A 23,308-nucleotide genomic window follows, 5' to 3' on the forward strand; every position below is an offset into this window, starting at 1 on the left:
GCAGTGCAAGGCGTGCAACTAGGTCTCATCAAAACATATATCGCATTTCCTGCAACCAGACCTTTTCACCATTGCTTCAGCAAGCAAACAAAATTCAAAAATGGTAATGAAAGTAAAAAAGTATAGAAATCCGTATAGCAAAATGAGGCAAGAAACAGTGAATTTGTACAACAACATTGCTGTGGTTAAATTAAAAAAGGCCACAAGACAAGGAAATCTCAGTGCAAGAGACAAAAAGAAAAAAAGAAGAAATCGATTGTTCAGTGAGCAGGCCAGAAAATTGAAATACCCAGAAGACAAGACCATTTCCTTGTAGGCAGAATAACACTACCTTTCCCCAGCCAAATCTCAAACCCGTTTTCGTTCTTGCTACAACCACTCTCTAATCTCCATCTTTTTCCCTCTCTCGTTGTATTCATCTCCCCAGCCAAATCCACGGCACCCAATGAAACCTCCAATCAACTTAGCTCCTTTTCCACACCACAAACGAAACCAACCAACACCCATCTCGTCTTTCCCTCCATTTCACAAAGAACAAGTGATTTCTGCCATAAAATCCAACTGAAAAATTGCTTCATGTTAACCCACAAATGAAATTGGACCCAGAAACAATCAACTCAAAGAACACACCTTTTGTTCAAGGCTTTCGTTGAACCACCACCAGATCCGAAACCTCGGAGACCAACAAATCCAAATCTAGATTTGGAATTGATCGGCTCAGTCCCTTTCCATTTCCCTCACTCGAGTTTGCAAAAACCCAGATTTCACTGAGATGAGAGGGTGGGATGACGAGAGGGAGGGAGAGGGGGTTGGGGTTCATGAGTTTGGGGTGGGGGTGGGTTGATGATTACTGGGTTTTGTGGGAAAGATTATCAAAATGATAATGAATTTTCTTTGGAGAAGATGAACATTCATTGGGTTTTCTGGAATTGGAAGATGAGCATCATGAATTAAAAAAAGAAAAACTCAATTGGAATAAGTCCCTGCCAGTTTTGATTAGTTAATTAGTAAGTTTTAATTTTATTTAAATTTAATGAAAAAAAGAAAAAAAAATCCAGCTGGGCTCATTAATTGACGCACGTCAGCCGGCGGAGCTCCGGCGTTGACCCAACCGGCCGGAAGGACCTAAGCCAACTATTTTGCCAAAAACTGGGGACCTAGCCCCACCTTTGCTCCGGCGAGGGACTAAAGCCATATTTATGACAAAGGATGGGGACCAAAAACTGGATTAAGCCGTTAAGGAAACTAACTACTAGAATCAACCAGGAGGTTAACAAAAAAAAAAATGCATCTTCTTTTTTCTTCTTTGGGATGTGGGGATAAAAATGGTGTACTTCTTTTACAACTGGCTACCTGCTACATTTCTTTTACAGTTTGAGCATCAAACTTATATTTTACATTAAATTATACATGCAGGGAGGATCTGATCCCGTTAAGCCTTTCGAGTTGTTCTTTCTCGTTCAAAAAGTTGGGATTCCGGTTATATACTTGAAGGCTCAACAGTGCCAATTGGTTCTGAGTTGGTATTGGCTTGATTGCGTGCGTTACGTTTTCCTGATTTCGGATTCTCCGTTTTATCCTGATCCTGCTTTACCATCACAGGTTTAAACTGCCAAAAGTTCAAAGGTTATGAAAGGGAGTTATAAAGCCACCAAGAAAAAAAAAGGATAAGGAGCCTAAAAATCTAACTTGATGCAAACCTGATATATAGAATAAATAACATTTCTTCTTATTTGTGCCATCATTTCCAAGAAAAGGTTGTAGCCCTCAAGCTTGTATTCAATGAGTGGATCCCGCTGTGCATATCCTCGTAAACCCACAGCTTGTTGAACAAATTTTAGTGCTTGTAGATGCTCTTTCCACAGGCGATCAATATTGCTCAAGATCAGGAATCGCTCTGCTTCTTTCATCAATCCTGGTGCTTGTTGCTCCACAATATCCTATGGCAGCATTTATAATCATGTAAGAAAATATCAAAAGAAATAAATTGAAAAGAAAATGTGTACTGAGTGTATGAGTTGTTTAAATATGACACACAAGGTGCTATAAGTCCGAGCATTAGATTGCAAGAACAAAGTCTCTTTCTCACCAAGTGAAGTTAGTTATATGAATCATAAGATGTAATAATATTGCATCATAACAATATCTAATGACAAACTATATAGTGTTTAAAACCAAGTCCTCCATAATGGTTTGACCTATCTGTTTATTAGTCTTATTCTATTTGCCCTCCATTTGATATATTATCTATCCTCTTCAACAGGTCTTTTTCTAGTACTCTCCATACATGCCAATACTTTCTAAAGCAAAACTCAAGCATTACATTATAGTATATTTATGATTTCCTTAAAGGATTGATCTTTGACACCCAAAAACAAAAAAAAAAAAAACAAAAAAACTATAAAAGGATTACAAATATTAAGTAACAGTCTTACTGACCCTTTTTTGCTGATAGGCTTCTTTACCACGAAGCTGGAGATAGTTCTGCAATTCCCCATAATCTGAGCACTTGCTCCTCAGCAAATCAGGAGTCAGATCATTCAACAAGTAGCAATATCTGAAGAAATATCAAATATCTTCTGTCAACAAATTTGTTAAATCTAGATTAAATGACAACATGCACTGGTTTATATCAACTACAAAAAGAAAACCACATCAACAATAATCGACAACCATATCATCAGTCATGTAAAAGTCCAGATCAAATATCCAAGAGATTGCCCTAGTGTTTAAAAACGAATGATTATTAATCTGAAACCTGTACGGACTTTGGTCAGGATTTAAGAAAATACTTTTGGAGGCACCCATGAGAAGAGTTGATAAATTGGTTTAGTCCAGTGATGAGGGGTAGAAAGAGGCCAAAAGGAACATTGGAAGATTGTTAAAAACGATCTCACTGTCAATAACATTTGACAAAATTTGGTTTTTGATCGAGCACAATGGCATTGTGTGATCCATAAAGTCGACCTAACTTAGTGGGATATCCTTTTATTGTTGTTTTAACCAGGGTTGTTAATGGCGGATAGCGTAGCGTAGCGGCAAGCCCAAAAAAGGCTATTTCGAACGCTATTGTGGCGCTATAGCGGTGAATAGTGGAGTAGCAGTGAACCCCCAGGGGGCTACGCTATTGCGCGCTATTAACAAGCCTGGTTTTAACTTCCCTCAATGCACGAGATGATGTGAAGGGAGAAATCTTCAGATTGCTCGCATAAAAACTTTATCTTCCTTGATAAAAAAAAATCTCCCTTCCCATCTAACACTCCACCACACACACACCCCCCCCCCCCCCACAGAAAAAAAAAGGAAAACTAGATCAGTTTGACCCATTCAACTTTTTAATGAATGAAGAAAAATTAAATAAAGATGCAGTACATTCTTTTTTTATAGCGAATTGTTTTATTGCATTAATCACTTATATGAAATAGAAATGTTTTGATTTTTATAAATAGTCTAGTATTTATAAAGGCTTAAATACTCTCGAGGTCCCTGAAATTGTATGAAATATGAAAATAAGTCCCTGAATTTTTTTTTTCCGATTTGGGATCCCTGAGAATTTTTTTTAATCTAAAAGGGTCCCTACCCGTGTTTCAGGCTCATGTGGCTCAATTTTTACACAATCAGCATTTCCACGTGGTTTTTTATTTTCCATGTCAGATAATAATTAAATAATTATTTTAATTACAACTCAGGGACTTAATTACTCAATCCAATTTCCTTCTGGTTCTTCTTTCTCAGCAAGGAGTGAGAAAACCATCATCTTCTTCCTCCAGAACCCTAGCCACCAACCTTCTTCCTCTTCCTCCCAGCCAACCCCCACCTCCTACCTCTTCTTTTCCCAGCCACAAACCTTCACATAAAGGAGATCTGCCGCACTTGAGGAGAAGAGGCAGAGCTTCCTCCTCTTCTTCTTCTTCTTCTTCTTTCCCAACCCCAGCAAACCCAAGGGACCCTAAATCGACCTGCTACTCCAAATACCCCTTTTTCTCTTCAAACCCAGCACCACCGATCTCTTTGAGGTGAATTCAGTTTCTGAGTTTTCAGATCTGAGAAAGAAAATCTGAGTTTTGAGTAATTGGGTGTTACCCAAGTGCATGCATCTGAGTCTGGTCTCGCTTTGTTTCAGTACAGAGGAGGAGGGTTCCATACCATTCATCCATCAACAATTCCACCACCGTTTTCCTTCTATGTCGTTTCCCCACTGTAATTGCTTTGGAGCTTCCCCCATTACTTTTTTTTTAGTTTATGGGTTTTGGGGTTAAAGGATGAAGCTGTATTCATTTTCATTTTTCCGGTGATTAATTTGAAGTGTTTCTCAAAGCTTGAAGCTTCACATGTTACTCACATGTGCATTATATAGAATTATGTTACAAATTGTGTTGCTTGAATTTGTTCCTCTAGTATTTTATTGATGGACAGAGCTAGCACAGATAAGTGAAGAAAGAGGTTGGAGTTGAGGTTCTGGGTATGTTTACAAGTGATGATGGTGGAAGAGTATGAATGAGAAGATGATAAAGAAATTTGATGAAGTCTTTGATGAAGATGAAGAAATGTATTTCTGGAAGTTTGATGAAGTTGAAGATGAAAAGTCTAATTTGTTTTAAAGTAGTTTAATTAGGATTTATGAGATTTAATTAATAATTTAAAGATATAATAAGGAAATTTTTTAATTAATAATTTAGTATTATTTATTAATTACACACATGTAATAAATATATTAATTTAAAATTTCACCTAAGCATTATAAATAAAAAAGAAATCCACGTGGAAATGCTGATTGTGTAAAAATTGAGTCACATAAGCCTGAAACACGGGTAGGGACTCAATTTGATTAAAAAAATATTTTCAGGGATCCCAAATCGGAAAAATATTTTTCAGGGACTTATTTTCATACGCCATACAATTTCAGGGACCTCCAGAGTATTTAAGCCATTTATAAATGCAATTTTTTATACCAGCGAAGTTGATGGGTTCTATTGGTTGACCATTACAACATGTTACTGGTGTCCAGTAAGCAATCATAGGACAGTTATCCCACCGAACTAGTATCAGTTCAGCCAGCTTCATTAAATTCCACCCTAGTTTTCGTCAATTCATGGCAATTAAATTCAGTTGTTAGAAATATAATATAAAACCCCTCATGTCTCGTTTAGCTATGTGCATTGCCCACGCTTCAAGTGTAACGAGCTCTTGTGCAAGGGAGCATGTTAGAAATGTTATATTATCCTACTCATATGTCCTTTACCCAACAACTTATGCTTTTAGGATAGTTGGTTCATGATAAGTCCTATTTGGGTAGACATCAAGGAGACTGAAAAAAGTGACTGGTTCATAGTTGAAGAGACTGGCTGGTCCAGGTTTCAAAAGTGTCTACTTAATGAGAATATAGAGATCAAGCATGAAAGCACAATAGGAATACAATCAAGATTCTGCATATAACTAAACAGATCAAGGCATCAAGCACAGGATCAAAAGATTTCACTTACTGCTGAATTTTGGCGATCAGTTTCTCGAGATCCCAGCTGTCTTTTGTAGAATCAGAGCCAATGTTTGCCTAATTCATCACAAGCGCGCATTTTTACATTGCAAGGTAAAGCAAAGGTACAAAAAGAAGCATAATTTAAATAAGACTTACCTCTAAAATGTCATCCATCGTCAATTCAGCATATTCAATAAGAAGAGACTGAAGATTGTCAGATTCAAGGGCTCGTCTTCTCTCTGTATAAACACGATCTCTTTGGCTGTTAAGTACTTCATCAAACTCAAATAGTTGCTTCCGAATGTCAAAGAAATAGTTCTCTACTTTCCTTTGGGCTTCATCTAATGCTTTGGTCAACATCTTGGACTCAATAGGTAGGTCTTCCACTCTGAAAGCTCGCATTAAGCCCTACACATAAAAAAATATCAACCATGTTTTGGGAAATAAAATTCCAGGGGCAGCAGTAACACAACAAACACATTACCTGAATTTGGTCCCCACCAAATATCCGAAAAATATTATCTTCAAGACTTAAGAAAAAGCGTGAGCTTCCAGGGTCCCCTTGCCTGCCACTTCGACCACGCAGCTTCATGGAAAAGAATTGAGTTTCGAGTTTAAATACTTATTTGACAATAGTGTTTTTTTCAGAAGGGAAGAAGGAGTGGTAGACAGGGGTATATGATAACAGTGAGAATAATAAAAGGTAGGGAATATGTGGATGCGTAAGGCCACAAACTATTCCAGCCCCCACCCCTCCACCTTTCAACCCAGAAAGGCAATGGAGAGAAGCAAAGAAAACCTGATTATCAATTCGCCTAGATTCATGACGCTCTGTACCCACTACATGTAGTCCACCAGCTGCCACGACCTGCAACCATAATTATTGTCAAAAATGTATCAACAACAGACCAAGGAAAGTAGTGACCAAGAAACAAATTAACCTTCTTCCTCTCTTCTTCAGTGAAGACTTTATATTCCTTGCTGATTTCCAGAAATGCATTTCTCAGCTCAGCAATGACTTCATCTTGGGCAGGGCCCTACATATAAATCCATTATGACAATTTGATAAAACAGGACCAAAATAGACAAAGTGAAGTATTAAAGAAGATAAACATCACCTGTGTAAAGGTTTTAATGTAAGATAATTACACTGACTTCAAGCATTGAATACATTAAAAAAGTTCATTATCAACAAAATGTAACCTTTTCACAAGAATAAGATAGGCGCTCCTCTGCTTCAAGCTCAGTTAATGATCTCTTGCCCCAAGTTTTAACAGCTAATTCCACAGCCTTCTCAGCCAATTCAGCATTTATCTTTGATAGTTGGCATGGAAACAGCTTCTCATTCACCTGGATAACGATATATGTGGAGTTTCAAAACAGTAATTGTAAAAAGTATGGATTTAAACACAAAATCCAGAGCTAAAAAACATTTTTTCGAGTAACACAAATGTGTAGGTGCTTTTGAAATTTTGAAATAAATTCTTGGATCCAGCTTTCTTTTTTATCAGACGTCCAGACCTCGCTCCCTCTTCACCGTCCTTTCTCTATTGGCAAAAAGATTCAAATTCACAACTTAATTCTATTATATAATGTGAACTCATATTCTTCCCTCTTTCATGATTGGCAGATTTTCTCACTGGTTCAAAGCCCGAATACTTTCCTATGTATACTGTTCAGTATTATAAACTGATAATGCTGGGAGGATGCAAACATACTAGGTGGGTTAAGTAATGTCTATTAATTGATGTCCAATCCAACACTTCCAAGTTCCAAGTGAGGCACTTTTATTAACCATCGATTCATTATATCCAAGAACTGCACACCTATGCTCTTTTTTGTTTTTCAATAAGTGGAATCCTTCTCTCCTAATTACAGTGTATTTAAAGAGATGATAAGACTAAGTAGGAAGAGAAAGACAGAATCAGAAAAGGAGGCAAGTAAGATGTCATAGATATCTTTATTTACTTTCCCTTTTTAGAGACAATAAAGAATACACGAGATATTTGTTCTAAAAGGAGGTGTAGATAATATCCTATTTCTATAACACACCACACACCACAACTTTGTTTACATGAAGCAATAGTATAAGAAAAACACCATACCTTCCAAAACTTACTGGGAGGAGGTTTCTTTACTGATACAAATTCTCCTTCAGCTGGTTTAACAACTCTGCAACCATATGTTCCGAAAAAGACTGTAATGCATGTTTGATATGATGGCTTCAACAATTTGCGAGTTGCTTATATTGGAATTTTTAGTTAAATACATGACAGGGTCTAAAAAAAGGAATTAACTAAAAGACGTTTCTCCATGAAGGTTTTATAGTGACAAATGAATCCTGGAGATAGGAAGATTGTGCAAGCAAGGAACATGCATATGAAGTTACAATTTATAATAGGTTGTACCTTCTAAACAAAGACAACTCCCACACACGGACACATAATAGCAGAAAGAAATATCAGACCTAGGATATAAACATGGAAATTATGATACACTAAACCACATGCTCTGTATATGAACTTATTGTAACAACAAAACTGGTAGCTTAAGGAATAAGACTATTTATTTATTTGGGACAGTGTAGCCAATCTTGGACAGTGGCGCGTAGCGGTATAGTGCATAGCTGGATGGCCGCTACAGCTACGCTGTTTTTTTTGTATAGTTTGTATGGCAGAACTATATACATATAAAGGGTAAAAAATACTCAAAATTTATGGCAACAAAAGTCAAGGTAACCAACAACTTTAAACCTCTAATTCCTAAAGTGTTCTGTACTTAGTATTCAATAGCGCACTATAGCCTAAACCAAGCTGCTATAACGCTTATCCAGAAGAAGAAAAAAGAGCGCTATAGCGACGTGGCGGAGCGTCACAGCCTCTTGCCGCTATGGGGTGTTCATCGCGTCCCAGATGACGATTGCAGCAGGAGCGGCACGAATCACGGCCAAAATTGCAGGTAATTGCGGCAGATCACAGCGCTAAAAATAGAATGTGTAGTCCCAGGGGTGAGGATTATTTTACCCTTTATAAGGTCTTATTTTAGTCATATCTATTGTCAAATTGTCAATGTAGGACCTTAACATCTATAGTCCCCCACCCCCTCTATCTCTCACACTCACTCACTCACTCACTCACTCACTGAGGACCAGTTGAAAACCTGAAAGCTAAAGCATACTCCACTATAACTACACTGTTTCCCTTCGGCCGAATAAATTCTCTTACTTTCTTATACACAGGCCTAAACACATGACACAAGGGACACTCTCGTTGAAGCATTATTCTCTAACATGCAAGCAGCATACCTCATTAAAAACCCACTCATATCAGTATCTCTTTTTGAGCATCCTCATCTAACCTTTCCTCTAAAGGAACAAAGATAAAAGACCATTTAAATAATACACAAAAGCACATAAAAGGGAAAAATTTCTTGGAAGGGCAAAGTTTCCATAGATAAAACTTGTCAATTAAAGCTCAATAATACCTTGGCATCAGTATCTCACGAAGCTTCAACCGTGCCATAAATTCAGCATTACCACCGAGGATTATATCTGTCCCACGACCAGCCATATTGGTAGCAATTGTCACAGCCCCAAGACGACCACTCTGTGTGACAATCTCTGCCTCCCTCTCAACATTTTCGGGTTTTGCATTGAGAACCTTCAAACAATACACATTTCAATATACTTATACTAAAAAAACAAATTAAACACAAATCGGTATTAGATAAAGATTTATTCTCCTCCTTTCAAACAGAAGAGAAGTAGCTCAGTTTTAGTAGCACTTGATCTAGGTGATCTAGGTTAAGAATAGGCTATCCTTTTTAAAAAACAAAAATTATTTGAAACAGGTATCATTAAGAAAATACTGTGCTCTACTGCTCTCATATTCTATTCCCATTAGGACGAGAGACTTTACCTCATGTGGAATCCCAACTTCTTTTAATTGTTCCGACAAAGAATCACTCTGCTCAACACTGGTTGTGCCAACAAGCACTGGGCGACCAGTTTTATGCATTCTTGAGATTTCCACTACAACTGCGCGCCATTTCCCAGTAGTTGCCCTGAAAACTACGTCAGAGTCATCCTGGGAAACGAAATTGAAGACACAATAAGAAACTAGACAAACATCACATAATTTATAAATATTGTTTTATCGTGTACAAAATAAACCTATTAAAATTAACAGTAAGGCTTCCAAACTTTGCTTTTGATGGAAATAATCTACCAGCACCACCTCTTGTGGAACTATAATAAGTTACCCCATACATTGCCTTTCCCCATATAGTCACAGTAAATATATTAATCAATCTTCCCATTAAGGAACAGAACTACAGATTTCACATAGCAAAGTAATCATCATTCACTCAAGTGTTGCATATGAATGACAAGGAAGAAGAAACCTTTCTTATCATAGGTTTGTTTGTAGGCACAATTGTAACTTTAAGCTTGTAAATGCTCTCAAATTCTGTGCTTTCCGTTGCTGCAGTGCCAGTCATGCCACAAAGTTTTGGGAACTGTGAAAATGCATATATAAAAGCATCAAGTTAGCTTCTAAGGAAAATACATTATGAAATGATGATTCACTCAAACAGGTCAGATATAACATTTCCAACCTGCAGAAAAAAATTCTGGTAACTAATAGAAGCCAGTGTCACGGTTTCATTTTGAATGGGCAACCCTTCCTTTGCTTCAACGGCTTGGTGAAGTCCATCACTCCACCTTCTCCCCTAACAGTAGAAATTAAAAAGAAAATAAAAATCACTTGTGCCTTCAGATATCAACAAAATATACTTCACCAAAGTTTCATTTTTATTGCTCTCTAGGTATAAGTGGTGGTAAGTGTTTTGATATTGGCTAGACAGGCACTACAACTAGCTAAAAATGTAAGCGCCAAGGCACCACATGCTATTTAAAGATAAGGGCAGTGTTAGATATAGAACCATTCATGTGTTTTCACCTAAGCTTACAATTTTGGGCTAGTATCTTACTGTCTTTATTAACACCATTTTTTTGGGTGAAAGGTAAACTCTAGGTGTGTACTATAGACTAATATAAATAGTTTGTTCATTGAAGCTTCAACCTAAATCTAGTGAATTTCAATTAGAACCACTTGCATTATTAATAATTAAATGATTATGATTCAATTGCTGAAGAACTGCATAGAGGACCATGCATTTAGTTATAATTTAATATTATTGTCAGCCATAATCCAAAAAGATCTACCGTAATGTAAATAAACTTCCTGACGGTAAAAATGAGGACATGGAAAAGGCAAAGAATATAATTTTTAAAATAGTAAAATCCAATTCTGCCCAAGAAACTTCTATTGGTGATACCATACATATTCTCATTTGCTTTTCCAGATAAATTGTTTATGCTATAAGGTCAACTAGTCAAGTAGAGTCTCTAAATACCTGCATAACTCGACCAGTAAACTCATCGACAATTAGAACCTCTTTTCCACGAATTATGTAGTTCACGTCTCGAAGAAATAGTTCTTTCGCTTTAATTGCATTTAGGATATATGAAGCCCACTGTTCTCGTGGATCATATAAATCTTTGACAGCTAAAATATCTTCAGCATCTTCATAACCTTGTTCTGAAAGTAAAACTGTTTTTTGCTTTTCGTCCACCTGCCATGACAACATCAATAAGACTAGGATTGAAAATAAAGTATGCATCTACGCCTGTCGGCTGATATAAAACAAGTTATCACATGATGGAAATTTTAAAACCATTGACCATTCACGATGCATGGAAACAAAACTTCTATAAATATATTTACTTTTTTTGTTTTCTGTTTTTGATATCATATCTGAAAACTATCCACCACCCATCTGTTAGTCACAACTCACAAGTGAATAACAGAAGTTCATTAGCATCACCAAGCAGACCACTGAACTAGACTAGACATCAAATTTACTGTATACATTCTATATCAAGTTTCCTCTTTTTCTTTCAAAATGCAAACATTGCCTAGCAAACTTACTGTGTAATGTATTTCTCGTTCGAACGCTTCTGCTATCTTTGCAGCCTTATAATATTGATCACTGGGTTTCTCTGCTGGTCCTGATATAATGAGTGGAGTTCTAGCTTCATCGATAAGGATTGAATCTACCTCATCAATGACACAATAATTGAAACCCCTTATGACAAGCTCCTCGACACTCTGTAAATTCCGCAGTTTGGAGTTCAGTATGATATTAAAGAATAAAAGTTAACTATTTACAAAGCATATATCAAATGCACGAAATATGTAAAGGAAGAATTACTTTCCGTGGCAAGATTGTCTCTCAAGTAATCAAAACCAAGCTCACTATTAGTGACATATGTTATGTCACATAAGTAATTTTCCCTTCTTTGCTCACTTGTCATATTCTCTGCCAACAGATGCATTATCAATTAGAAGACGCAAAACATGATGCATATTAAAGAAGCTAAGTTAATAACAAGAAGAAGAACGGTAGCAACAACAAAGATTGTTCCCACTAGATGACATGGACCGGAAAATGAATACAGAGGCAGATGACAAAGAAGCAAGACAGAAGCTTCAAAAACAATTACACTCCAACTGACTAACAGAAGATGTAGAAACAGAATCCAAAAACAAAGGAGAAAAGCGAAGAAATGAAGCATGAGAGAGACATACGCTGGATGAGGCCAACCTTCAATCCAAGAAAGCGAGGAACCTGACCAACCCATTCACAATCACGGCGAGCCAGATAATCATTGACAGTAACAACATGAACTCCCTTCCCACTTAATGCGTTCAAATAAGCCGGCAAAATGGCAACCAGAGTCTTCCCTTCTCCAGTCCTCATTTCTGCTATTTCTCCCTTGTGAAGAACCATACCCCCTACAAAATCCGAAATAACAAAATTGATAAATTATCCCCACAATCACATACATATACACAGTCACACACAAAAAGGCAAGAACTAGCTACATTACAATATTTAGTATAATATATTGACGGAACAGACAATTCATGTGTGTTTGTATTTACATTCAAGTTGGCAAAAACAGATTCACTTCAATGACACGAGAGACATCGGTCGGCCAAAAGCACATTCAAATTGTCTTGGAATGTGCGCTGACAGAAATACAATCACACTTTGGATCAACAATAGAATGAAAAACTTACCTATAAGCTGGACGTCGAAGGGACGAAGGCCGAGAACCCTCTTGGAAGCTTCTCTGACAACAGCAAACGCCTCCTGCAATACACACACAGTTCCATTGGTCACAATCAGGAGCAACTTCACTTGAATCAACTCTTTACAATACAAACTTCAAAACAACAAAATTCAAAAAAATTCACACTCACAGGCAATAGAGAATCCAAAGCCTCGCCCCGCTGCGCGCGTTCTCGCAGCGCAAAGGTCTTATCCCTCAGTTCCGAATCGGACAATGCAGAAATCTCCGGCTCCAACCGATTGATGAGGTTAACAGTGGCAGCATACTGCTGCCTGGTAGCTTCTCCAGTATCGTTACCTTTGAAGATGCCGCCTAACAAACCACCGAGCGAGGCGACCGCGCCGGACCGGCGCCTCCGGCTCCGGCGTGATTTGGAAACTGACGGCGGAGGGAGGCTCCGGCGGAGAAACGAGGAAGCAGGTAGGGTTAGGGTTTTGTGGCGAGGGTGAGTGTGGGGGTTGAAAGTTGTGGAGGTGAAGGAGGAAGAGAGTGAGGACGCTGCCATAATTAGAATTGAGAAGGGGATTTGAAGAAATTGTGGATTTATTGGGGAAATGGGAAGCGACGTGTTGGTTTCATGCCCTCAGGAGGAGAAGTAACATGCAGAGGCGACGAAGTTTGTGAATTCTGCGGCGCCGGAAGTGTGTGTGATGGATAGCAGAACACCAGCAGCGACGAGCAAGGATAGGACGAGAGATAAGATAAGCTGACTCGATTGATTTATCCATTTTTTTAATGAGAAAAAGTTTGATGCATCGACGGTGTAAAGTTTTTTTACACCGTCAACCAATCAGATTTCAAGCATGTGTCACGTCAATTAATGAAATTAAATAAAATGAGAGATTTTCTCACATCCTTGAAATCTGATTGGTTGACGGTGTAAAAAAACTTTACACCGTCGGTACATAGAAATTAAACTATTTTTTAATTCATAAGTGGCTTTAATCAATTTTTGGTCCATGCATAATTTACTCACATTTTTTTCATAATCCATGCATATTCATATTGTTTCAATAATAATACACTTTTATATGATACATCTCATATGTGTGTGTTTTTAAAGATATCAACTCGTTAGAGCATCTTCAATGGGGTTGCTTAATTCAGTTGGATCACTTGAGCAACGTTACTTATTTTGGAGCATCATTGAAGCAACATGACATGACAGTTTGGTTGCTTAAATTTGTAATTTTGTCACTGAGCGTAACACTTGCGAATATTGAACTTAAGATGAGGTTTATGGTTAAAACAACCTTATAGGAGAGAGAAAGAAAGATGAATGAAGGGGGGAGGCCACGAGTCTTCACAAGAAGCATCATGTGGTGGAGGAGGAGTTGGTTCACGGTTGGAATCAATAATCGCGCAGTAGGATGCCGCCATCACAGTTACCACTCCGATCTCTCTCTTGCAGTTGCTCCAAGCTTCCCAATTTTTCTCTCACTAGAGTTTCCCGTCTCATGTGCGATTTAAGGTTTGAGAGTTTTTTTTATTTTTTGAGTTTGTGATTTGGGCATTTGAGACTGATTCAGCGAGGTTTGAGGAAAAATGACAATGGGTGATGGAAGGAAGAAGAAGAAGTGGTGGGTGGGAGAAGATTGAGGAGGAGATGGCGGTGGGTGGTGGCGGGTGGAAGTAAGAAGAGGAAGAAGATGAAGGGGAAAAAGAAGAAGAAAAAAGATGATGATGAAGAATGAATGCATGTGGTGGGTGGGAGGAGATTAAGGAAGGGATGGTGGTGGGCGAGGTGGTGCGAGGAGGAAGAGAAGGGGGAAGAGGAAGAGGGTGAAGAGGGGAGAGGAAGGGTTGAAAACAAATTAAAATAGCACGTGAGATTTAAATAGTATGATTAGGATATGAGAAATGCCACGTGAATGGTTGACCGTGTCAATTTTTTTTTTGGTACAACACGTAAAGAAAAAGAAAAGAGGACAAAGAAACTAAGGCCTCAAATGGGCAACGCCTGACGCGTCAGCAAGCAACAAAAGACTCATGCCGTCAAGAGGAGCTGCAACACACTTCAGTGCTTCATTATGGAGAGCACCATGCTTGGCCAAGAAATCAACGCAGACATTTCCTTCTCGTAACACATCGTGAAGAGCCACAGTCCAACCACGCCCCAAAAGGACTTTGATATCCCAGATCAAAGAAGCGTACAAATGACTTGCAACCGGGGTTGAGTGAACAAGCTTCACCGCTTCCAAGGAATCATACTAGCAATTGACACGTCGCCAACCTCGATCCCAAGCAATAGTAAATGCATGAAAGATAGCAAGAAATTTCAGGTGAAGAATACAGGAGTCATCAAGACAGCCATAGAAGCCACCAAGCCATTGTCCCAAATATATCCGGAAACAACCACCAAAACCGCCCCTCTGCGGGCTACCACACACACTACCATCGACATTGAGCACAACGCAATCTGACAACGCAGGAGCCCAAGTAACCAAACGCGGCGAACGCGCCGGAGCCTCAAGCAACCCAACAAAAGCGTGATCAAATCAGCCTCCATGACAACGATACTAGTGTCGATTTGGAAGAGGGATAGAGGAGTACCTTCCATACACACGACGTTCCGGGCACGCCAAATCCACCACAGTGTGGCAATAGCAGAGGAGCTCGACCCCATGAGGCCATGCAGCCACGTCTCGACCTCGATGGCACAAAACAGAGGGCTTCTGGTGTCAAATCCACGATGCTGCCAAATGGTTCGTGCTTGGGTACAATCGCGGAGGCTTTGCATGGCTGTCTTAGGGCCATTGTTACAGATAATGCAATTACCAGAGGCTGCCATTCCACGATGAAACCGAAGATCATTGGTAGGGAGAGCATTGTGCACAACAAGCCAGACAAGAAGATTACACTTGAGAGGCATCAAATCCAATTCCAACTAGCAGTGTTGTGGGCCAGAGTTTCACCATCAGCTACTCGATTCTCTAAGATCCAAGCATACCTCAATGGTGTGGAATACACACCAGAGATATTCCCCTTCCATCTGTATCCATCCTGAACCCTCTCATTAATACGCCCAACAACATCATTCACATGAGACACTTGTGAAGGAGGGAGAGAAGACTACAACCGGTCCACACGCCAAGTTCCTCCATCCCATACATCTCTAATACGCAGAGAAATATCATAGTAGTGGACAAACAAAACGGTTTGGCACAAAGGAAGCTGATCACACCAAGTAACATACCAAAATGACGAGTTTCAATGTCATTCATTTTCTTTTCTTGGCACTCAATTTTCACCGCACTTATGTGTGTGAGAACCAATTACACACCATACATATTTTTCATACATCGAAAAAATAAATTACACCCCAAAAAACCATACTTATAAATGCAAAACATACATGATATATGGCGCACATTAAAAATTCAAAGGAGAAAGAGATGAATATCTAAATAATTGACCATCCAAAATAAAATAAAAAATTACATTAGCTTTCCTCTTGGGAAAAAAAAAAACATTAGATCTATTTTTCTTTTTGAGGAATCTATTGGGCTTGCAAAAGATTTTTGTACGGTGTTCCAATTTGATATCTCACGACTAGTAAAAACATCCTTCATTGACAACAAAAAAACATTCTTCTTCTTATTCTATCTCCTCTTATTTTATGCAAATCAAAGATTCTTCCCCAAAACTCATTTCGCTTCAGTTGTTCACTGCTACTGTTGCCACTCACAGTCACAGACATTCCTCAAAACCCTAACATCCCAACCCAACCCAACCATGAACCACCACGACGACCCTCGAAACGGTGCCGACGAGCCCAACCACCGCCACCCCAAAAAACCACGGCTGCCCCAGCCCATCTCAGAACCCGAGATCCGGGAGGAATTCTCCCACCACCAACCAAACGTCGCGCGGATCAACAACGGCAGCTTCGGCAGCTGCCCCCGCTCCGTCCTCACCGCCCAGAACGCCTGGCAGCTCCGCTTCCTCCAGCAACCCGATGACTTCTTCTTCAACACCCTCCGCAACGGGATCCTCGCCTCACGCACCGTCGTCAAGGACCTCATCAACGCCGACGACGTCAATGACGTCTCACTAGTCGACAACGCCACCACCGCCGCCGCCATTGTCCTCCAGCAGATCGGCCGCCTCTTCGAACGCGGCACCTTCCGCCAAAACGACACCGTCATCATGTTCCATTGCGCCTACCTAGCTGTCAAGAAATCCATCGAAGCCTACGTCATTCCCGCCGGTGGCTCCGTCGTTGAGGTTCAGCTTCCGTTTCCGGTTCGCTCCGACGAAGAAATTGTTGCTGAGTTCAAGAAGGGGATTGAAAGAGGTAAAATCAATGGTGGTAGGGTTAGGTTAGCGATAATTGATCATATAACTTCGATGCCTTCCGTTGTTCTACCTGTTCGCGAGTTGATTAGGGTTTGCAGGGAGCAAGGTGTGGACCAGGTTTTCGTCGACGGTGCTCACGCCATTGGGAGCTTGCGAGTTGATGTTAAGGACATTGGGGCGGATTTCTATGTGAGCAATTTGTACAAGTGGTTTTTCTCGCCACCTGCGGTGGCTTTTCTTTACTGTAAAGGGAAATCAAGTGATGTGCATCACCCTGTGGTTTCGCAGGAGTATGGGAAGGGGTTACCGGTGGAGAGTGCGTGGTTGGGAATGCGGGACTATAGCCCCCAGCTTGTGGTGCCGTCGATTTTGGAGTTTGTGAATCGATTTGAAGGTGGAATTGAAGGGATTATGAGGAGGAACCATGATGGGGTTGTTAAGATGGGGACTATGTTGGCTGAGTCTTGGGGAACGAATCTCGGGTCGCCTCCTGAAATGTGTGCCAGCATGATAATGGTGGGTTTGCCTTCCAGGCTGTGTGTGTTGAGTGATGATGATGCATCAAGGTTAAGGTCGTACCTCAGGGTCTATCATGCTATTGAAGTTCCCATTTACTATCAGGCTTTGAGAGATGCTGAGAGGGATCCCAGGGACAAGGATGGGATTATAACTGGATATGTTCGGATATCGTATCAAGTTTATAACAAGGATGACGATTATCATAGGCTTAAGAATGCAATTAATCAGCTTTTGGAGGATAGAAAAATTTGCAGTGACCTTGTTCAGGAGTGATAGAAAAAAGGGAGAAAGAAAATGAGGTATAGCTTTCCCTCACCCCTGGCCTGCTTTTGATTATGAATTAGATTTAGCTTCCGGGCCACATTTTACGAGTGTGCCCATATTGTTGTTGTTCTGCTTCTGCATCCTATAGATTTTGTAAAATACAATAAGTGTAGACAGAATTTCTATGGAATCCTTGAAAATTGAAGGAGCATTTCTACTCTTAGTTGCATGGCAATCTAACTTAGTAATACTCTCAATGATGTTTATTATAATTGATTGTCCTTATAATCAGTGGCGGAGCTAGGGGGACTCACTGTTGCCATGCCCCCTCCCCCAAGGTTTTTCAATTGAGGGTTCATATATCATATATGTGAGCTGTAGAAACCATTGTAGTCATGCCATATTCTTTGATCTTGACCCCCCTGGACTCACATTCCTGCTTTATAATGCAGAAGAAGGGTTTATGAGTATACTTGCTTGAGATTTGATAATAAGAATAGAATTGTCACAATAGTCATAGTGTGATTGATTGGGTGATCTGTGTTGAATGTATTTCATGCTTCAAGTCTGAACCTCTAAAATTAAGCTACAACTTCTCTAGTACATGTGATATTTATCCTTCATCATTTGATTTTCAATCTTGATAATTTATTGGCTAATTTTAGATCTCAAAATTGCCTTTTTTTTCCACTTCTTTTTATGTATCTTCTTAACTTCTTTTAGAAGCCTATGCCACCATGGTTACAGATTATGGTCAACTTACATAACATAAGAATAATTCTTTGGAGTGGCAAGTTTACAGAAGTAATAATCTCAATTTGTTGCCTAAGAGAACTTTTAGCTCTTTTAGTGTCAGATTGTCTTTGTTAGGGAATTCTAAAAGATTTCCAATCGTTGTCATTCCTCAACACTGGTGCTTTTTAAGGTGTTTTTTACACTATGCTTGGTTTAGGATAATATTAATTAAGCTTTTGGCATCTATTTGGTGTAAAGCACATAGCCTTTTTATTTGTAGTTTTACTAACAGATTTCAGAGAATTGGCACTTTTACTACATTGAAATATTGAATTTCTCTTTTTCTTGATTGTTTTCTGTCACGTTTTTGGTTTAGAGGGATTCCATATCATCCCTTCTTGTAATATTTCCTCCTTGTCTTTATAAATTTCTTTTGATGATTTGGTCCGATGATCTCTTTTCTCTAACATCTATTTGCCATCTTCAACGTGTGGGATCCTTATTTAGGTAGTTTTTCAGCACTTGCATTGCACCTACTGAGATGGCAAAGCCACTGCTGTAAGCTGGTGCAATGACTGAGCTGCAGATTTTATTTAATTGCATTGAGCGTTGTTCAAACTTAAGCAATATATGTGGAAAAAGAAAGAATACATCAGCATTCTTCTGTTTTCTCAATTGGATCCAACTGTTTCATTGTTACTTGGTACCCAATCTTTGGCAACTGGTCTATGTTCATTTTAGATTCACTCCCATTTTATTCTGCGTCACTCCCATTTTGGGCTGGATAGGTGTAATAATTTGGGCATTGTCGTTCAATACAATTTCGCCTTAGTTACTCCTGCTTTTCTTTTTGGTGAATAGTTACTCCTGCTTTCCTAATCCGTTTATGCAAAATGGGTCATTTTTTTGTCAATAGTGAATAGGCCAGTTCAGAACAGGCCCAAAAGATAGAATACCCTCCCTGATGTACTTCTTGCGCCCATCATTGAAAGCAACTACTATCTCCATCTCGTGCATCTCCGTTTTTGCCATTCTATCGAATTCTTTTTCTTGAATATGGGTTGAGCATGAAACTACCGTTTTTGTTTTTTAAATTAGCTTCCGGAATGTAAAATTCACAAGCAGCGTCTGTATTTGCTCCGGAGATTTATATTTGGCACATTATTTTGAGGTAACTTACGGGTTTGTCTCGCAAAGCTGAACAGTGGTAAACACCCGAGACACCAACTCCACGCTGGGTAAGTGAACCAGTTAGTAAAGATATGGTTACAGATGTGGACTCAACATGTTAGCGGCGAGAATGTAAAAATTGAAACAACGGGACATGTTTGTATAAACATTTCAAATATTTTAACTCGAACCTCTAAACCTTTCAAATATTTTAACGCATCCCCTCCTTAAAGTTAGGCCTAACACACAAGACTTTCGAATTGTCTAATCAGAAGGAAGGAGAAAACCCCTGTCGAGAACTCTTCGTGAGACGAAATGCCTAATATCTTGGATGAAGCAATTTTCAAACCCATAGAGAGGTCAAACCTGGAAAGAAGAAGAAGGGTCAAAGCCTAACATGAGCAGAACCTAGAAGATGAACTCTTAAGACCCTAAGAAGATATCATGAGAATAAGGTCGACTTCCCTATCAGATTCCTTTCATTAACGACTCAAAACCTAAGTCTCATTCGATCCCAAAAGTTCACGACAATAGAAGAAGAGACAACCACCACCACCAGCTACTAGCCTACAAGTGGAGTAACCCACAAGGTAATGACACTAAAGTTCATAACTCGGAGTTGGACATTTGGACATTCCAAGCAATCTAATGTCTAGGATACTCAAACTGGGGGCAATTGTTACATAATAGAATAATCGGCCAGTAGTTTGACTTAATTTTTAAAGGTCCCACGCATTGTGAAAATGAGAATTCCTAATTAAGTCTCTTTAGAGATATACTGAGTGTTCCTTTATATAAGACCCCTTACTAAATTTTAGAAAATTAACATGTATTTCTCTTTTTCATATATACCCTTGCCTTTATTATACTTTTCAAATTTCAATTTTTTATTACCACTAGTAATTAGTTCTCTTCAACACTACTCAATATATTATTTAAGAGTAAATATGAAAGATCGTATTAACATTTTAAGACATATATTAATACTAGTACGATAACCCGTGCGCTGCACAGAATTTTATGTTAGAATTTTGTAATAAATAAATTAGTTTTCATATATATGTAATTTTTAAATTATACATAAGTCAATCATGTAATAATATATGAAGAGAAAAATAGAATAAATAAATGAAATTGTGTTGTACACCTCAAACATTTCCAAAAACTTCATTAAACACTACATTTATAGTACTGGTCTGTTGTTTGCCTGACTCATCTAGTATTCAAAGTTTAAGACTTTTTCTTGAGCGTACTCTAGAGAGAGCTACATATAACTGACCATGAGTGAAGACGGGTCTCAGAAAGAAGAGCCCAACCTGAGATAGTGTTTGCCGTTGACTTTTGTTTATGATCATCGCAAAGCATACTGCAATTGAAAACTGTCTTCTTCTGAATTTAATTGGAAATTTGGATCAGAAGGAACCAAGTCCATTATTAAAATGTGCACTTTGTCATTAGCATTGGTTCCAGTGATAACAGTTGCACCAATATAACGTTCACCAAGTTCATCAACAATTAATCTGGTTCCATTGCATAAACCTGCTGCTTGGTCTATATTTCTCAAAAGCATGATTGAAATACCAACTTTTAATAATAGTTTGTGGTTTGACATTCCTAAACTTTTAGTGTCGTTAAAAAATTATGTGGTAAACCACTCACCTCGGATTTCAGAATGCTCATAAGATCGCAAGGCAGAGTTGGAGCTCATATATTCACGTTCTGGTGCAACTATCAAGCCAAGCATGTAAGTGTTTATCATTTCAACAGCCTCCAGTGTAGGAGTTAATATTACTCTATCTTCAAAGAATTGCGGGTCTTTCATTCTGTGCGGAAGGTCAAGATATGTACATTTAATCTATTCCATTATTGAGTCAAGACGAATTGGGATGAGCTCATCTGACATATCTAGTTTTATACTCGTGCATTGGAGATATTCTATAGTTTTATTTACATAAATATTTTGAAAAATTAAAAAAATACATTGAAATTATATCAAAATTATTTTTGACATGAAAATATATCTTATCGTAAAAGTTTTTAACAATGTAATTTAAACTTAATAATTATATATATATATATATATATATACATTGAATTTTTTTCTAATCCTCATATAACATAATTTTACTACTACATTTTCATTATATCATAATTATGAAAAAATAAATTTTAATAGTTTTAATATGAATAGATTTTCATGTAAAATGTTTCTTCTGTGAGATATTTTCATCCTGCAATTTGTACAAAAATAAAAGAAAACTATATTTACATGAAATTATATTTCAAAGCAGTGAGATTTTCTTAAAATTTACATTTCTAGTATTTTCATGTAAAATTTACTTCTAAAATTATTTTACAATAATGAAAAAGGTATTGGAATGATATTAACGATTTTTCTAATATGCGCGTTCATACTTATTCTATATTTACTCTTAAAACTATCTGAAAAATTATAAAGAATGTACATAAACTATAAGAAATTTTTTTTATGTTAGTTTTATCATGAAAGTAATTTCATTTAAAATGTACCTCCCCGTTGGAACTTTTAACCCTGTAATTTGTACAAAAATAAGAGTACATTATATTGTTTGATGAATTTCTTTTCCTACTTTTAGTTAATGAAAGTGATACACTGGTGCTTTTAGTTTCACTTTTAGAATTTCTTAAACTCATGTTAGTCCAAATTTATTATTTTTCCTTATAGAGTTTGTTCTTAATACTAACTAAAGTGTTCCCTTATCTTGGGGTTACAAATAGAATCTTTAACAAATATGACGGTGAAGTAGTTAAGTTGATATTTTCAAAATTAAATTTCAATTAATGTTATGATTATTCAATTTAATTGATTCTTTCTTTATTTCTCTCTTGTTCTAGTTCTTTGATTGAGACTTTAATGCCATTACGATTTCCCATAAAACAAAATTTAATTTGAAAATTTCTTGACATAAAAAGCAATAAAATTTCTTTCTATTCTATAGTACATTAGCACAAATAATAAGTTTCCTCAAATCGCAAAAAACATGCAACATAAGCATGTTTGTAGTGGAAAAACAAATTTGATTTGAAAAGCTCAAGTTCTTCATTAGAATTAGCTCGATATGGTGTCAAAATCACTCTCTTTATAAATTGTCTAATGTCAAGGTACTTTAATAAAAAAAGAGCAAAACTCGAGAGTCAATGACATGTGCTTAACATGTTAGTTTTAACATCACAATATTTTCATTAAAATTTTCCTTTCCACCATGTCTTTGTACTCTAAAAAATATTGAAATTATATTAAACATACAAAATGTGAAACATCGTTTGATACATCAATTATAATCATAATAGAAAAGAATCATCCCAAACCCATTTTCATTTAAACAACTTGAGGAAGAATTTCTAATCAATCTATTTTCCAGCAAATTTGGAACTGAAATACTTCGAAACCCAAAAACACCATCAGGAGCAGCTCCTACTAAATAGACACCACCTTGTTTCCTAAAACAATTGTACTCTCCAAAATTAACTATCTTCAACACAAATTCTCAGGGTCTGATAGAGAAGTGATCTTACATCTTCCAAAGAAATATCTTTTAAATATATTTTCAGAATCAATCATTTGAAATCTGAACAAAATAACAGCTCTTTGTACAAAAGTTACATAT

General features: G+C 37.7%; 2 protein-coding genes across 2 annotated transcripts; one reads left to right on the top strand and one right to left on the bottom strand.

Annotated features, from left to right (window-relative positions):
- Positions 1-1,275: 1,275 nt before the first annotated feature.
- Positions 1,276-13,364, bottom strand: LOC130716773 (protein translocase subunit SecA, chloroplastic). The gene is made up of 20 exons (XM_057566781.1): positions 12,805-13,364; positions 12,622-12,694; positions 12,127-12,333; positions 11,754-11,857; positions 11,467-11,646; positions 10,892-11,110; positions 10,091-10,204; positions 9,878-9,991; positions 9,394-9,561; positions 8,960-9,135; positions 7,582-7,648; positions 6,680-6,826; positions 6,418-6,513; positions 6,276-6,344; positions 5,961-6,062; positions 5,633-5,884; positions 5,484-5,551; positions 2,440-2,557; positions 1,701-1,940; positions 1,276-1,609 (listed from the first exon to the last, which is right to left on the bottom strand). The coding sequence occupies exons 1-20, from the start codon at positions 13,177-13,179 to the stop codon at positions 1,481-1,483; spliced, it is 3,018 nt and encodes a 1,005-aa protein (XP_057422764.1). The 5' UTR covers positions 13,180-13,364; the 3' UTR covers positions 1,276-1,480.
- Positions 13,365-16,282: 2,918 nt separating this feature from the next.
- On the top strand, positions 16,283-17,979 carry LOC130716781 (L-cysteine desulfhydrase). Its single transcript, XM_057566789.1, has one exon. It carries the CDS (start codon positions 16,410-16,412, stop codon positions 17,763-17,765), a length of 1,356 nt encoding a protein of 451 aa, XP_057422772.1. The 5' UTR covers positions 16,283-16,409; the 3' UTR covers positions 17,766-17,979.
- The last annotated feature ends 5,329 nt before the right edge of the window (positions 17,980-23,308 follow it).

This window comes from Lotus japonicus, chromosome 5 (assembly GCF_012489685.1).
Source record: "Lotus japonicus ecotype B-129 chromosome 5, LjGifu_v1.2".
Lineage (NCBI taxonomy): Eukaryota > Viridiplantae > Streptophyta > Magnoliopsida > Fabales > Fabaceae > Lotus > Lotus japonicus.

Excerpts from the sequence above, each read along its gene's own strand:
- LOC130716781 (XM_057566789.1), top strand. The coding sequence starts at position 16,410 with ATGAACCACCACGACGACCCTCGAAACGGTGCCGACGAGCCCAACCAC.
- LOC130716773 (XM_057566781.1), bottom strand. The coding sequence starts at position 13,179 with ATGGCAGCGTCCTCACTCTCTTCCTCCTTCACCTCCACAACTTTCAAC. Across the intron at positions 7,649-8,959 it reads CGTGAGATACTGATGCCAAG|AGTTGTTAAACCAGCTGAAG; the intron begins GTATTATTGAGC and ends ATATGGTTGCAG. Across the intron at positions 6,345-6,417 it reads CTGAAGAAGAGAGGAAGAAG|GTCGTGGCAGCTGGTGGACT; the intron begins GTTAATTTGTTT and ends TTATGGTTGCAG.